This window comes from Chaetodon auriga, chromosome 7 (genome assembly GCF_051107435.1).
Source record: "Chaetodon auriga isolate fChaAug3 chromosome 7, fChaAug3.hap1, whole genome shotgun sequence".
NCBI classification, from domain to species: Eukaryota; Metazoa; Chordata; class Actinopteri; order Chaetodontiformes; family Chaetodontidae; genus Chaetodon; species Chaetodon auriga.
The window spans coordinates 21,771,365-21,789,081 of NC_135080.1; the positions used below are offsets into that span (position 1 = coordinate 21,771,365).

General features: G+C 40.0%; 2 protein-coding genes across 2 annotated transcripts; one reads left to right on the plus strand and one right to left on the minus strand.

Moving 5' to 3' along the window:
• The first annotated feature begins 656 nt into the window (after window positions 1–656).
• Window positions 657–8,178, plus strand: LOC143323592 (TRPM8 channel-associated factor homolog). Its single transcript, XM_076735520.1, has 11 exons — window positions 657–1,294; window positions 1,638–1,854; window positions 2,320–2,605; window positions 3,552–3,853; window positions 4,574–4,748; window positions 4,936–5,030; window positions 5,463–5,673; window positions 6,258–6,494; window positions 6,863–7,086; window positions 7,264–7,371; window positions 7,892–8,178. The coding sequence occupies exons 1-11, from the start codon at window positions 657–659 to the stop codon at window positions 8,132–8,134; spliced, it is 2,736 nt and encodes a 911-aa protein (XP_076591635.1). The 3' UTR covers window positions 8,135–8,178.
• Window positions 8,179–9,178: 1,000 nt separating this feature from the next.
• LOC143323440 (endonuclease domain-containing 1 protein) lies at window positions 9,179–16,828 on the minus strand. The gene is made up of 6 exons (XM_076735281.1): window positions 16,816–16,828; window positions 12,418–12,437; window positions 12,204–12,304; window positions 11,620–11,734; window positions 11,205–11,361; window positions 9,179–9,570 (listed from the first exon to the last, which is right to left on the minus strand). Exons 1-6 carry the CDS (start codon window positions 16,826–16,828, stop codon window positions 9,179–9,181), a joined length of 798 nt encoding a protein of 265 aa, XP_076591396.1.
• Between the last annotated feature and the right edge of the window lie 889 nt (window positions 16,829–17,717).

Genomic DNA, 17,717 nt, shown 5'->3' on the forward strand with positions numbered 1-17,717 from the left:
TTTTGCTTTTGTTTGCAGATTGAGAACTGTAGATTTTCTTTTAATCTCTGAACCAGTTGTAAATTTACATTTTAATGTTATACTATATACTATATAAAATACAACTCTTGAAAATATAACTAAGTATATCAACATAGAATTGTTTTTCTCTTAGTTTTATTCTCATCCTTGTTCTTCTTACTGTCTTTATTTCATGCTTATGTGTATGTTTAACCTGTTGCTGCAAAAGAATTCCCCAATAAAGTCTAAGTCTAAGTCTAAGTCTACTGTTGCTGATGTTTAAAACGTTATTTTAAAGTCTGTCAACACTTTTTCTATTCCCACAGGACAGCCTGACTGAGACAACACACCTCTATCTTGGTACAGTTGTTAAACCAATCTCACTATCGAAGCTTACTGGGTCAGACTTCTCAAGGCAATTTTATTTTATACACTTTTTGTATATAATGTACACGCACGCACATACACACACACGCACGCATGCACCTCCTCCTTTTTATTGTTAATTTGTTCTTTTTCTACGTCTCCTTTTGTAACAAAGACATTTCCCCGGCTAACATTATATCTTATCTTACAATTGACTGAAGACACCTTTCTTCTGCCATTCTGCCCTCCAGCCTCTTCACCCAACCTTCAGACCATCAATCCTTGTCACCATGTCCACCCAGTCCTACCATGAAGGGGCCTACATGGCTCTGATGAAAGGCTTGAGAGAGCTGGACCTCCGGGGCCCCTGTGTTCCCAGTGAACTGGTTCTGATTGGAGATCATGCCTTTCCTTTAGCAATGAACAGTCGAGGCCAGGTCCTGATGGCTGCTTCTCTGTATGGCCGTGGAAGGATTGTGGTCTTGAGTCATGAGGGCTACCTGAAAACCTTTCCTGCTCTGGTAGAGAATGCTCTGACCTGGCTGAGAGGAGATGGATCTGACAACTTGTCTGTGGGGATCCACAACAAGGTCAAGGCAGTCGCTGATAACCTCAGCAAATCCAGCTTCCAAACTCAAGTTGTGGGGGCCTTTAGTAACAGTCTGGGGGTCGGTGTGTATGTGACTGATGCATACAGCGTGGGTGCAGATGCAAAGGACCTGGTGGCGTTTCTGAAAGCTGGAGGAGGAGTGCTGATAGCAGGGCAGGCGTGGCACTGGGCTTCAGTTCACCCTAAAGAAAACGCACTGCTTCAGTTTAACGGGAACAAGGTTTCTGCTGTGGCAGGGGTCTACTTTTCTGAGCGTTATGGTGAGGCAGAGCGCCTGCCTGTCTACTCTCAGATCCCATCCTCATGGAAAAATTTGAAGTAAGTATATAATCCTCTTCCATTGCAAATGAATTACTTTTCTTTTAATGTTGAAACAGCTCGATTTATGCCAACCCCAACACACTGTAGTAGCATAATACAACATTTTATTCAACAAACACAAAACTTTAATAAGTTTACTTACTAAGAACAATAGTATGATTTTATTCAATGAAAGTCCTTGCATTCAGAGATACTGTCACTCAAGTCACTCAAATTTGATGAGACTAGTAACTAATACTATAGAAAAGTTAATTTAAGAATACTGACGTCCCTTAGATTTGAATTTTCTCCATCCATATCCCTCTACATCTTTCTCTCCTTCCTCTTTCCCCTAATACAGGCTTGGTAAGGATTTTGAGGATGACCTGGAGTTCTTACTCAAGAGCGTTTCAGAGTTTGACATCCAGGGTGAATCACTAGCTTCTGAGGTTCTTGTCCATGGCCCACTAGCCTTCCCCATTGGTACCACTAAGGATGGACAGGCATTCCTGGCAGGAGCCTACCATGGGCTGGGACGGGTCATTGTGGTGACACATGAAGCATTTCTAGGAAAAGAGGTGCAGTCTCAATCAATGAATTTTGTTATATCAACAGAAATCTGTCGTCATAATTTAAATGGAGCACGTCGGGGCGCCCCTGTAGCTCAGTTGGTAGGGTGTGTGCCGTATGTATTGAGCCTGTCAGTCCTCTGCAGTGGCCGCAGGTTTGACTCCCACCTGCGGCTCATTTCCTGCGTGTCATCCCCTCTCTCTCTGCCCCCTTTCCTGTCGTACCTTCGGCTGTCGTTAACATAAAGGCTAAAAAAAAAATAAAAAAATAAAAAATGGAACACATAATGAAAATTTGGTGGATCAGGTGGATTGTGTAGATATGAAACATAGTAGAACATGTCACTTCTTTAGCTAGGTCTTAACTTAAGGCCAGTCATAGATTGGTTCTCAGCAGTGTGCTAACTAATGTAACATATTGTTCTGTCAAATCATTTTACATGATTAACTAATGAATAATTACCTTTGTTACAGACACTGGCTTCATTTTGGAACAATGCCATTGATTGGTTGGACCAAAGCCGGAAGGGGGTTGTTGGTGTAGCACCACACCTCTACCTTCCCAACAGCTCAGGGTTAAAGTCTGAGAAGACGGAGTTTAGAAAAGACCTGAGTGTATTTGTGTGCACAGCGTACAGTGAGGATCATATGGAGGAAATCCAAGATTTCGTGGCAGAGGGAGGAGGCCTGCTGATTGGTGGACATGCCTGGTACTGGGCACAGACACACTGTGGACAAAACCCAATGACGGATTTCTCAGGTATGACAGCACATGGCAAGAATTTCCTTCTATGGTTACCATTTCAACCCACTGGCAAGTGCACCATCATGATAAAATAGACACTTATGAGGAATGACACTTATCAGGCAGGTGCATGCAAATGTAACCACACATAATGACTTTCACTGTGCTAAGTGAGAATTTTATTATCTTATTACATTATTGTATCATTATTATATTTGCAGTCCAGCGTTGTCACTGCAGGAGAAAATAATATATTTAGAAAACCAATAGCCTATGGAAGAAAACATGTTATAAATGACAGAAATACTACTACTACAACTACTACTACTAATAATAATAATAGCATAATAATAATAATAATAATAATTGTTATTATGTTATTGTTGTTGCAATATTTATATTGATATATTTCATCCCAGCTGCTTGTTAATCAGGGGTTCCAAAACATTTTCTTGTCAAGGACCCCTCCCCTCTCAATACTTTTTTACTTTTAGGTTTGGAGGTTTGAAGATTAAAAAAAAAAAAAGTGTCTGTGGTCAATAAATAATCAAACAAGGATCACTATAATAGCCAAGCCTATTTCTTTCCTTGTTGTTCCAACTTCCAAAAAATGTAATAAAAACTAATATATTATTTTCCTCCTTTTGCTGGGGACCCCTACCACCCATTCAAGAACCCCCTCTTGGTCTCTGGACCCCATTTTGAAGACCACTGTGTTAAACTGAGAGAACCGAGGGATATCCTAACCTTGCCCCAAACCTATAACCATGCTACTTCTTTATACCGTGCATCTAACAGACCTGCATATCGGATTCAAGAAAAAAAGAAAAGAAAAGAAAAAAGTTGTGCTATTTGGAATTTTTACAGTGTTGGTACCAGAGTTCATTAGACCCAATCAGTCAAACCCTAACCATAAAACATGAACAGTAAAACAAATCAGGTTTGTTAAACTGTGTTTCAGGAAACAAGATCCTGAACAAAATGGGCTTGAGCCTGCTGGAAAAGATTATTGGAGGAGGTTCATACAAGGCCCCTGTGCCGAGCCGGGCCATGAAAGACACCTTACACTTTCGCCATCTTCTGCACCAATTTGCTGCCCACGTTGCCCGGGGGCAGAAACTTACGGAGGATGAGGAGAAATGTCTTAAAAAACTGGGTAGGGACTGTGCCAGCTACTTGGACATGAAGGCTCATGACTGCTGGTCCTATGCACAGGTGTTGTCCACCCTCACCGACATTTTAAAGAAGTTAGGCATGCCACAGGTGAGCACTGAATGACTTCGTAGTTTGTTTGAGTCTCAATAGAGTCTATTAAGTTTAATGAATTTAGTTTCTTGCATGTTAAATCTGCTGTTTACATTATTTGAAATAATAACAATTATAACATTATTAGCGATAACATAGAACTGTAATCTAATATGCATCAGTTTGCGGGCATTGAATGTGCTTGTGAGTGGTACTAGTGAGTCAGAGATTAGCTTCTCTGCTACAATAATTTTTATGGCTTTTAGGCTTTCAAAATATAGCCTTTGCAGTGTCTGGCTCTGAAATGTTCCGCTCACTAAAAAACAAGAACAGACTTGGTCTGAGAAAAACAGTGAATTTTACGAGCCTCTCACACAGAGTATTTCTGCTGAAATAAACTGCACTAATGTTTTCTGGCAACTGTGGGGCCAAATGGCTCCCAAATGTTGTGACATATTTTCACCTCATAAAATTCTTACAGCTAAAGGGTTAGCAAATGGTTACCTACAAACATGTCCAGCAGGAACAAAAAAAAACTGTTTTATTCATGTGGCATCCCATGCTTTGAACAATCACTGTGTACCTGAGATGCCAAGTCAGGTAGATCATCATCATTAAGCCAGGCTCAGTCATTCATATTGCTGCCATTACTGTGTGACCACTGGAAAACTGTTGACCAACCAATGTTTGCGCTACAGAGATCTGTTTTATAATCATTCATTTTCATTGTATTTTAAGGTGAGTGAGAACAAGCCTGTGAAGAGTCCCACAGACCACCTACTCCTCAGTTTGGGATCAAAGGTATACAATGTTTCCCAAGATCCTGATGCCCTCCTTCTTTACCTCATCAAGCACAATCCCATGATGCCTTCTGTCTGTGATCAAAGAATCAAGATTAATGTTAACACAGCAGGTCAGTCCACAACAAATATCTAAAATAATTATTAGATAAACATGCAGAACTGTAATTTGTCTCTGAACAATTTAGTATGTTGCAGTGGTGTGTGTAGTGATACAATGTGTGAACATGAAGAATCTTGCTTGTGCCTGTTTTACATGCACCTCTGAGTATAACATTTACTGCTCTGTGTGTGTGTCAGGAGGAAACGAGTGGCTGAGCACAGGTCTGTACCTGTCTCCTGGTATGAAGACTGAGCTGATCATACCAGCAGAGATTGTCAACAAAGGATGGACGGTACAGTACACAAAATCTGATTTGTTATATTACTGTGTGTTTTGCAAACATTCATTAATGATGTATATCTATATCAGACATATAAGGAAATGTTATTCATTGCTTAAGGTTAAAATGATCTTGGTGTATTTTATGGAGACAATTTTTAAAATAAAGACTGATTTTTCTCTTCTCTTCACCTCTTGAAGAAAACCTTAATTTTTCTCTCAGTTTTATAACTGAAATAAAGAATTTGCTCAGAAAAGTAGCATTTATGAATGTAGTCATTTATAATAATATTCTTATCTTACATACTGTCCTTTCATGCCTCCATTTATCATCATCTCTGTATGCATCTTGCCCGTGTTGTGTCCATTGATTTGTACCATATAAACATCTGCACAACAGACTTTTCATACAGGTTTTCAAAGCAGCAACACATGTCTTCCTCAGGTTCAGATAAGTTGTCAAAAAGACACCTTGGCGCATGAAGAGCTGAAGAGAGCACCAAGTGTTTATCAGGAATTTCCTGTTACCACAGAGAGGATGGAGGTGTGGAACCTGTGGGGGGGACTCATCTACCTGGTGGCCCCACCCAACACAAAGGTGGAAGGGGCAGAGGTCATAGTGCAGAAAGCTATAGCTGCTCCTTATTACAAGTGTGGTGAGTGTGTGTGTCACCATCTTCAATGTAGACTTACTCTTTTTTCTTTCTTTTTTTTTGAGGTAAGGTTCAAATACAAATCATTGCACCCCTAGTGAGCAACATACTGCAATAATTAATGTCTTACAAACTGCTGATGCTATTCCACATTCACATGTGTATCAATGTGTGTAGTTGAGGCATACATACGCTGTCAGAAATTTTGGCCTGCATATAGACTGCATAGGTGGTGATGTGGATGCAGAAAGTATCATTTGGGCTTTAATTGTTAATCTTTACTGGTGCATATTAGTTACATTTAAAAAACTAAATGATTAAATTGGCAAAACAACTGACACTAACAGTGAATCTAGGGCTGTTGGGAGTGTGGAACCATCTAGCCTTGCATGAACCTAATAGTGTACCCACATACAGTACATAGACATTTTTAGCGTTTAGTAAAAAGTCTCTTTTCTGCATATTTTCTTTGAAACGTGTAGTTTTTGGCATGAGGGCCTCATGCTGTACCTGTACTCTGCCTACAAGGGGGTTTTTGCCAAATAAATACATTAATTTGACAACACAAATCCCTTTGTCCACTTCAGGTGAGACAGCAGCTGCTGATTGGTCACGGCTGCGCACAGCTCCTTCACCCTGGGCAGAGTTGGAGTTTGACAACATCATCCTTACTGTACCATCAGATGTTGTTCGGGACCTTGAGCGTCCTGATGAGGTGGCAGTGCTCTGGAATGACATCATGAAGAGTGTTGCTGATCTGGCTGCCATACCACGCAAATTTCCCCGCAAAGAACGCATTGTTGCAGATGTGCAAATTTCCCATGGTGAGTGTACTTTCACACTGTTTATGCCTGTTTCTGAGAGGCAGCATGCACCATAGATAGGTCAGCATGTTTATAAGACCTTAATAATATACTGCATTTACTACTAGTTTAATGTGTAAGCCTTTCAGGTATGGAAAACTTCTTGTTGAAAGTTATTTATTAATGACAGGTTTTTATGGAAGGTGTGTTTGTACTAACAGTGAGTTCACCATACTGTAATGGTGAGCTCATTACAGTGACTCAGTTCGTGTACCACTCCAGAGACCATCTTTGAGAGGTAGCTCTCTTAAAGTGCATTGCCAGAGCTATGCAAATGTAAAGATACTTTCCTGTAACACCACTTGTGTTGTTAATTTCTCTCCATCCAGGCTGGCTGCATTCAGGCTATCCTATCATGATGCACTCAGTAGAAGCAGCTCAGCTGCTCAGCATTGACTATGCTAAGAGTAAAGGCCTGTGGGGCCCCATCCATGAACTGGGACACAACCAACAGAAAAGCTGCTGGGAGTTCCCACCAAACACCACAGAGTGTACATGCAACCTGTGGTCAGTGTATGTGCATGAAGAGGTGCTAGGGATCAACAGGGGACAGGTGAAGTAGTTCAGTTTTATACAAAAAGATCAAGGCCCAGAAAACTCACATCTCCAGAATGAATGAGTTAATTATGGATTGGAGCAGAGTATTTATCTTTTACCTGTGATCACATTGTTTCTCCTGTTATTTCGCTATGGTTAACATTATAATATGAGTGCAATGTCTTCAATGCAGGCTCATTCAGCCTTGAAAGACCGGAAGAGAACTGTAGAGGAGTATGTCAAGGGGGGCAAGAATCTGAGCAACTGGTGTGTGTGGGTGGCCCTGGAGACATACTTGCAGGTGAGGGAGAATTACTCTATTTTACATTCCCCTGAGAAAATACACACTGAAGTCATCAATTATCAGAACTGGAACTCCACACAGGAAAAAAAGGCAAGGCTCAAAGTCTATAGCGCCACTACTGTCTGTCATGCAAGGTACATAACCCAAATTGCAATGGTAATAGTGCTATACTGTCAATGCACAGTATTTGAAATCCCTAATGACCAACTCTGCAGTACAGACTGTGCTGAGTTGTCTGGGACTAGTGAACATGGACATTTTTTGCATCTCTACCTTACATCCCATGATGTAAATGTAAAATATTTCATTCTTGACCAAGGTGATGGACTGATATTATATATAAATATATATAAATATATATATAAAGTCTGTCTAATATAGCATCTCAGGACTTTTCTAGTTTGCTGCAATTCATTTGTTAAGTCTCTCATTAACTGTATATATTCCCATATAAACCTACTACACATTCTGCCCATTCAAGTATTTCTCTACCTCTGTCTCCTTCCATGTACTGAAGCTCCAGGATAAGTTTGGCTGGAATGCCTTTAAGAAGGTGTTTGCTGCCTACCACAAGATGTCCAACTTTCCCACTGACAACAAAGGAAAGATGAACCTGTATGCTGAGACTTTCTCCAACGCTGTGGGGATGAACCTGTCTGGATTCTTTAAGGCCTGGGGCTGGCCCATAGGACGGGATACTGAGGAGAAACTCTTCCACCTGCCTCCCTGGACTGACCACCCCATGGCCCAGTATGACTGAGCTTCAGACGGATGCTGATTAAAAGTTTAGAGAGATGGATGTTCGTCTATGATAAGTAATGGATTAGTATAATTTCAGTGATTGTTATTATTGTAGTGGTGATTTCAAATAATAATGACAGGAAATGATAATGTGAATACTAATCAAGGTGATGCTTTTATTTGATAGAGATGTAATGTTAAATGTTTAGAAAGTTCTGTGCTGACAGAAGGGGGAGTGGAGGAGAGCTAAATGGAAGTATCAAGTTGGCTGAATGAAGAGAAAATGAAGACTATGAGGACATGTGGTGGAGAAGGCCAGTGAAGGATGTAACCTTTACTCTCTCTGATCATTTATCATCACTGCTATACGCACGAGGAGGGCTTTTTATTATTATTATTATTTCACTGCGCTAGTATTCGAGCCATTCATGAGTGAAAAGCCTATTCTAATTGAAAAGTAAGTCAGCTTTCAGGGTCACATTAACTAATGCTCTTACAGATATTTAGATGTTTCTTTTGTGGATCAGTAAGCTGTGTCTTTCATTGGCAGATCATTTGCTTCTAAGCTCCATGTTAAAAGTCATGGATACTTATACATGCATTCTTTTAATTGCTGCTTGGCTGGTGTTTTACATTATAATCCTGGAGGGGTGGTTCATCTTTTTGATAACACAAGGAAATTATTCATGTGTTCATTCATACTCTGTGTTACCATAAATGACAGTGATTCAGGCTGTGTGCAGACAGACACGTGATTGTTCAGTCTGAAATGTTTTGCCTTTACCATCAATGAAAAATACACAAATAAACAGTAATTTTATCCCTCTGCAGTTTATCTTTATTCATCTTTTTGGGGTTGAATGAGATGAATAATAAGGGATGTATTAGTCTTAAAGCTGTTGTGTGGTAACATGCACCTTGTTGAAAACAGTGTGAAACTAAATTTGAATTTGCTGTATTACCGCACATGAATCAATATTAAAAATAGGTTTTCGTGGGAATACAAATCTAATATGACATTAAAGGGCAATGCCTATATTTTTCATCCTTCCTCTGTTATCTTTTATGCCCTGCAGTTGTTGTAAAACAGCTCCCCTACTGGTTGATTGGAGAACTGCTGCAGGAATTCTCCCAGTTCATCCACAGAGAGCTTCTCCACCCAGTTTTCCTCTGTGTTCCTCGCTGTGGCAGCACCGCTCTGAATGGGTCTGCCATTGTTGTCCACGCAGCAGTAGGTGTTCCACAGGTAGTCTGGGATGTTGACTCGCTTCACATTGTTTTTGATAATCCAGTTGTTTGCAGAGGGAATGGCACCAACCAGCACAAAAGCCTTAGAGCACTTCTCCCGGAAAAGGTCGGCGAGTTGGGCCTCATGGTTCTTCCAAGCATTCCGGTTTAGCTCGGGGTTCTGAGGGACCACATTAGTCAGGGTGAAAGTGGCATTGCGGCTGGGGACTGTAAGGGAGAGGAATGGAGAGTTACTGTGAGTTATGCAAGAAATAAGGATGCAGTTTGTGAAAGAAAAAGAATGAAATAAATGCATATGTATGTAAAAATGCGCGGCTGAAGTTCAGGATGTAGAGCAGGTCGTCTGCTAATCAGATGGTCAGTGCTTCCATCCCCGGATCCTCCGGTCTGCATGTCAAAGTGTGCTTGGTCAAGATACTGAACCCCAAATTGCTTGTGGGTGTGTTAGCGTAGAACTACTGTGGAGTGTTTTGGACAGAAAGCGCTGTGTCGCACCTGATGAGCACCATCTATGGCAGCCTCATTCACTGGTGAATGTGTGCGTAAATGTGGCACGTGGTGGAAAGCACGCTGAGTGGTTGGCAGACTGGAAAAATGCAGCCCATTTACCATAGAAAGATGCTTAGTCGGATGCAGAGGGTGGTAGAGAAGCATGAGAGAAACTAAGCAGTAGCTGGATCATTATCATTCCACCAGGCTTTAAAATGTCACCAAAATTCTTCTTTTTAATTGCTGAGTTATTAGCTGGAGGCACATTTACTCGAGAATGTCAAAATCCAAGGCTGCAGCATCTGGACTGGAGGGACTGATCTGTAATCTTGAAGATAATGGTTGCTACGCATGTGCCTACACTTAACATTAAGCAGATATATGCTAACAACACACTCAGCATTTGAATTAACATTCATCCAAAACAACAGGTTGAAAACTGTGGAAGGCCAGAGAGGCGTGCATAAAAGCCCATTTTCAGAATGTTTCCTCACGATAATGATCATGATTTTTTTAATCTTGTGATAACAAGCTTGAGGTCATGAAATATTTAGTGAATGCAGATTAAGGGATAATTTCATGGTAAAAATATTCATTTTGTGATCACAAGTAAATAAAACACGGAAAATGATTTCACTCCGTTCACCTTTGTTTATGTATTGTAAAACACACATATAACAAAGACATAACAATTAGTAATTAAGCATCTGTGAATGTCCTCTGGTGCTTTAGCCTTTCCATATTCTGATGTCAGACTCAGATGAGATTCCAGATATTTCTCTGGCTGTATAGCTGTCTGAAGGTTGCTTTGACAACCGATGCCACGGGCACGCAGCAATTCAACCTTCCATTCTTCTGTTGAACAGACTGATGCAAAGTTAAAATGCGAAGGTTAAGTTTAGAGTCAGTCGGCTATTATTATTCCACATCTGCCACTTTCCCTTCACATCAGAGCAAAGTAGTCTTAAACACAAATAAATAAATATCTGGGAAATCCGAGTAAAAGCAATATTCATTGTTGTGTGTCCACATTATCTCCCAATATGAAGTGAGTGAACTTGTACAATGAAGGACTGATGGCTGATAAAAGGCTGATGAAGCTGCCACTTCATCACTGAAAAAGCCTTGTTCAGTTTATCATTGACTAGATTATATTTACATCAGTTAGATGTTAGATGACAAGGATGTGAATTTCTGTGAATGACACTATATAAAGTAAGAAATCTCTCATCCTATTATAGATTGTAAGAGCATTGATTTAAAGCAATAATGTAACACCTGTGTTCGGGCTATTGTGTGTTGCCACCTACTGAGAACTCTCCCAGAAACCACCCATGTTAACCGCCCATTACCTGGGTGATGTCCGTTGGGGTTGAGGTGACCACGGTCAAAGCCAGAGTACGTGAAGTCCTCATTCAGAGCCTGTCTGTCTCCTTGGTAGACCCCAGGGTGGTCTCTCCCCAGCCAGTAGCCATCCTTCATCTCTGCTTGCCAGGACTTATCAACCAGCTATACGGCACATCAAATAATCTTAGATTTAAACAAATGTCAGTGGGCCAGATGCAAGCACCTATCCTCATATGATATATCAATCCATTATGCACGTGGTTGATTCTTTACAACTCAAACTCCACTAAAAGGACAGAAACAGTACAACCTGTGCACCAGTACTCTCCACACTTGATACGTCTGCTACACATGCTGATGATTTTGACCACATCAGTACTGTGGATGCATATATACAGTATACACAAATGTGGCACCAACCTGAGGCTCCACAAACCACCTGCTTTCCCTTCCACCTCCATTGCTGGGCTGGAAATAATAGGCAGAGTAGACAGCAATACGATGGTTGGTGTCATACAGTGTGGCAAAGTGGTACCTGGTGGTGCAAAGATAAAGTGACTTGGAGATCAGAAGTGTTGTGTACCTACCTACTTGTACTTACGGTCAAACTTTACTTTGACAAGTAAAAAAAGTAAAAACTCATTCAGCCCAAGTTGTCCTTACTTGAATGTAAAAGTTTATTGCACATAAATCTGGTATCAGAGAAGAAATCCTACGCCACACAGACAATGTGTGTTACTCGGGAACATCAATAAGGTCGGCATCTTATTGTTACTTCCAGAGAGCTGGAGCCTCTCAACATAAAGCATGCTAAGAGTGAAGGCCACTGAAGCCTCTCAGGTCAACAACATGTCAGTGCATGAATTCAAACATCTTTATAAGACACAGATTCAAGCATGCTTGCATGATGATAGTAATGGAAAATTGAGGCCTAAGAAATATTCCTGGTTGAAAGATAGTACTTGGCAAGATAGTAGCAATAGCAATAGACAGATTTTCCCTACCTGTTGAGAAAGCGCTGACAGAGACGTGCAGCACCGGGTGTGGAAGCCCCCAACTCCGGCACCTTCTCTTTATAGAAGTATTTCATGCATTCTGGCTCATCCTGGAACAAAATAAGAAAATAACACAGGCTATTAGGTGAACCATTTGCACAACACACACACACACACACACACACACACACACATTTAATGTTCCTATGATAAGGACACAAACCTGAAAACGTTTCACGACGTCTGCATGAGCAGAAAAGAGGAGCAAAAGGAGAGTACACAAAGTTACCAGGGTTTTCATCCTGTTCCACAGCATTGAATAAAACAGAAAATAAATGTGTGTCAATACATGTTTTATTCAACAACAGTGCTGGCATAAATACAAGCAGTAAATGTAGGTCCACTGTAACAGCTTAGGTCTGCACATGAAAGAGCGTCGCTGTGTTTGTAGTGTCTTCTGTGTGTTTTCACTCACCTGCCGGTGCACCTGTCTGCTGCCACAGCCCGCCCTGAGCAGAAACTGGCTTTTATATATGCCTCCTCTTCACCTTTGACCTTGTTTGTCCTCTCCTTCTATCTGAACCCCTGTTGACATGTGATACTTGCGTGGGATGAACCAGGATTTGGCGGCGACAGAAAGCTTGGATGTGGATGACCAAGAGTGAGTGTGTAAAAATGGAACAGTGATATAGAAACTGCCAATATTAGCACGAGTCCCAGTGGAGTTTGTGAGAGATATGAGATAATATGAAGAGGACATTTTTAGATGTTATCACTATGACAACATTTCATATCATCCAAATACTGGTCTTAATTGTACTTGCATATTTCCATTTTCTGCTACTTCATATTTTTACTCAACTATATTTATTTTCTAATTTTAGTTTCTAGCTAGTTTACAGGTTGAGATTTATGTACTTTGGGTACATATAGATGCTAATACTTTATACTTTTACTCAGTGAAAGGACCTTTACTTGTAATTTGTTACTGCAGTACTGCATGTACTTCTTCCACCCCTGGTTTTAACGCCTGTTGTGCAAGTAATTTCTTCCCTTATATTGTGTGAGAAACAAGATCATTTTACACAGTTACTGTAAGTCACACAGGAAGTTACAGCATTGTGGTGATGGTGAGATGAGACATTTAAGCTGAATGCGTATGAAGTTAACCACTGCATGCACTCCATTTATTAGCTCTAAAACCACAAAAGCATTCCCCTCCTGGAATATTTACAACATGTGCATTTGGCAGATTCACTAACAATCCCCTAGAAAACAGCCCTTGGTTAGGTAACACCAAGATATCTGTTCATGTGTTGTTTTTCCCACGATCACAGCACAGGCTATGCGCAAACCGCACATGTGGACTCCTCCCACGTCTCTAACTTACATTTGCTTAACACCAAACTTTTCTAAATGTGACACCTCCTGAAGGAGTTTCTATTTGAACTCGCTCCATGTGCCCGGAGGGGACAAGTTCAGCTCCAGAGCAGCATCTCTGGGGCTTGTGAGGAGATCTGCGTCCTGCTCAAAGACACACCAGCAGACTGGGGGCTTGATCTTATGGAGACTTCCCAAAATGAAAACATGTTGTACGTCTCTGTTCCAGTGCACCATGTTTTATTCAGCAGTTGTTTTCAGCTGCCATGCTTACATCATGGTCTGAGGTTGTTTTAGGTTTCCTTATGTACAGTTCATTGATTACTCATGTGACTTGTGGATCACCATAGATGTCAAGCACACAGACACACACACAAAAAATCAGCATGTTCTTTTTAATTTGTGTGCAAAAAATCTTCTTCTTTTAGGAAAAATGCACTCTGCTGGATAAAAATGTCTTCAATTAGTTCCTCATGTAACCCTCTGCAGGTTAAGGATCTTCCTTCAAAAATCAAGAATGCCTCCCTCTTAAGGAGAAACTTCACTAGATCTCTCCTTTCTTTCACAGATCCTCTCGCAGTTTCTATATATTTAAGAAAAATGTCATCTGAATAGATTTTTTTTTTGTGTGAAGCACAACCTTTATGCTCCGCTATTCTGCATTTGAGCTCTCTTCAGTAGTGGAAAGTAGTGAAGGTACTTGTCCTTAACCTAAATCTTTTCTTTTCATTTCACCTTTTAATACTACTTTCCTTTAACTTTTCACTGGCAACTATTTCGATAATCGTTAAAGTTATTTTTGATGCAAAGACATTTTGTGGTTCCAGCTTCCTTTTCCTTTTAATTATTTCATTTTATCATAAATAATTTATAGATTTGGCCCATTGGTTCAATAAGAACAAACAGTGTGAAGGCGTCACTTTAAGCTCTGGGTAATTGTGACAGCATTTCTCATTATTTTCTGAATCTTTACAAACCAAACAATCAATAAATGGAGAAAATAACCAGCAGATGAATCCATAAGGAAAAGCTCAAAATGAACTCCACCTTGGCCAACTGCAGTAATAGTAAAATGCATATGAGTATTAGCAATGATATAATATACAACAGGATAACAGTTATTGTTTTATTGTGTGTACCAACTTGCCCCTAATATTACTCTTCTGAAAATTAATTTTGGCTTTTCTTTGCACAGGTTTTTCTGTAAAATCTGCCAATTCTTTCTTTTTCAACAGTGGTTTTTTTTTTCATCATTATTATGACACAACTCCAGCAATACACATACTATATACACAGTAGCCACAAGAATTAAATACCTGACCTCAGTCAAGCACATGACATACTTGAAGAGATTGAAAACTTCACTTTATTTAATCAGAGACAAAACTGGTTTAGCCTCACTATAAGGTTAGGTTCAGAAAATCTGAAGAATTTGTTTGGGGACTGAAATTTAAAGAGGTCAAAACTCCAGCAACACTTGTAGTTGAGTCACGCTCAGCTCAAACTGTACTTAAAAGATTGGCTGAATTATAAAAGTGATTATTGCTGTTGCCATGCAACAAAATCTTCCTGGATCAAAAGTTCTCCTTGGAAAATTAGAGGCCATTTAAAATTGGAGCCAGTTAACGGACGCTGCACTGTGACAATGGGTTTCCCTACAAGCATCAATGAATTCTAATAAAGTTATTGCGTATTAGTTAAAAAGTGGCCAGCTGAAGGTTGAATCGTATCAAACTGGAATAAGAGGCCGGTGGAAGCCAGTGAAAACACAGAAAATAGGGATAAGATAAAGTCAGGCTGTATTTAATCAGCCTTGTATTTTCCCATTACTTTGCTGACATTCATTTTTTACATTAACCAATCAGTGTAAATCTCACAGTACATGGCTGCAAGGCAGCACACAGTATTGTAACTGTGTTTGCTCAGTCTAATTGCTTTAATACTAATATAGGAAATAAGTCAACATAGTGCTTAATGATCCATATTCGGCTGTCAATCTAATTTTGAATGTAAATAGCGGAAAGATCCAGAGAGGGAAGAAAAGGCAGCCAAACTAAAGACTCAGATAATCAACAAAACACGGGACAGAATTATTGCAGCACTGGATTTCTAAGACTTTGTAAGCTGTTGTTGAAAGCATGCAAATTCAAACAGCAGCAATAAAACAAATACACAGCGTATGAAATCACAGAAAACACTCAGCATTGCAGTTTATATTTGTATTCTCACTTATGTCATTCAGATTTAATTAAAAAATAGTGATTTCCTCCTTTCTTTTTGCATACATTTGACTGATGTTGAACAGGTAAAGCAAGTTTTGCTGTCTCTCTTTGTACTGGGTAAAAGACAGATGTTGTTGCTATGGTCTGCCTCTAGGCTGCAGTGTTGAATTATGATTTCAAGTTCACCTTTGAAATCTGTTTCTTCTTTTGAACACCATTGCATTGCAGATTATTCAAGTGTTTATCTACCTGGAAAGTACTCTTTCTGCAAACTGATGGTCCAATCACTGACAGGCTCTGTTATCAACACTCAAAACAAGTAAATTACAGTTTCGTCTCAATAAATGGCTTCAAAGCCATGAAACACCTTCAAAGTGAGGATTGTGGTAGAAAATCATTAAAGGTGACACTCTGAATGACAAGAGAATGTATTGAACCACCACCATGATGGATTTTAGTAATGTCTTTTATGTTTTTGATTTGGCCCTGAAGTTAATTTGAGTGGACTGCATCTTTAATTGACTTGAATAGCGCTTTGTCGCTTAAAAAGATCACAGGGAGTTGGGTTCCCCAGACACAGATTTAGTCTAATCCTTGACTCAAAAGCATCTTCAGTCTGTCTGTCAATGAGAGGGAACTCAGTGTGGTTCAACAGGAAAGCTGTATGTGTGAGAGACTATAGGCCAGGAAGCAAAAATCACTGTTTAAGAGCTGTTGAACGGCACTGGTGAGCAATTTTGTCTCTTCTGTGTCCAGGATCCCTTGTTTTGCATTGATCTTGGTCACTTGATTGATTAGCTGGTTAGACTGCTACTTAACCAGTGTGATTGTTAATTGCTTTTTGCCTCTGTGGTTACATAGATCCCATGTGGATAATGAAGATCATTGTTGTTGGGGGATTATGTTAAGTAGTCAGCATTTTAATTTGTCACAGGATGTGGACAGAAGCATCAACCGCAAAGTTCTGTTTGGGGTCCTTGAGCCCTCTTTAAAAGCTCAGAAATACACTGTTTTATCACCTTGATACTCCATGATTTTCAGAAAATTGCTAATAAACTTGATTTTGAACTGATGATTTTTAGCTCTACTAGAGAAAATGGTGTATTATTCCTGTTTGGGGTCCCAGAAATCTCAGCTGAAAAATAAATGGATTTTCATCCGCTCTTTATCTGTGATTGGTGTTGACAGTAGCGCAGCTCCACCCTCCCAAATCCTAAATACAGTGTGTCTGGATTTCTGTTATGAAAGTTTTAAATATTACCTTAAATAGTGTGAAAACAATACTTTAGGGTATGAGGGTATTTCTGTATTTGTCACTGTCATCACACTTGAAAGCCCAGTTTGTTGCAAGGTGAGCTGTTGCCTCTTTTCTGCATATTGTGTTTTAATGAGGTCGGAAAAAATGTGAAAAGATTTTTTACAGGTTTCCATTATTTTTATTTGTATGTATCAAAGGGGTCTGTGAGACTCCAAACAAGGAGGAAGTAAAGCCAGTGTCAACAAAACATACGGTTTAATAATCAGTTGGATCAATTTTGGGGGGAGACTTCTCTCATCAAGAATGTCACCAACACAGCAGAATATATCAGGTGGCATTTGGCAAAACATGCACAGTTTTAAGACTCCATGTGATTTAATGAAGTGCATTACGCTGGCCTTCATATTGTTGTTCCAGTTGGAGCAGATTGGAGGGACTGGGTGGAAACACTGAAGTAGTTCTGGTACAATCTGACTGCAGTGCTGCTGAGGAGGCAAAAAGGTGAGACTGCATCTTTCCACACACTTACCTCTCTGTCTGCTCCAAGGACAGATGGCCAGACACACATCTCAGCCCAGACAGAAGAGGGAAAGAGAGGAATTCAATCACACACTACAGAGCACCCCTCCACCCCCCACCCCACCCTAACCCCATTTTCCAATA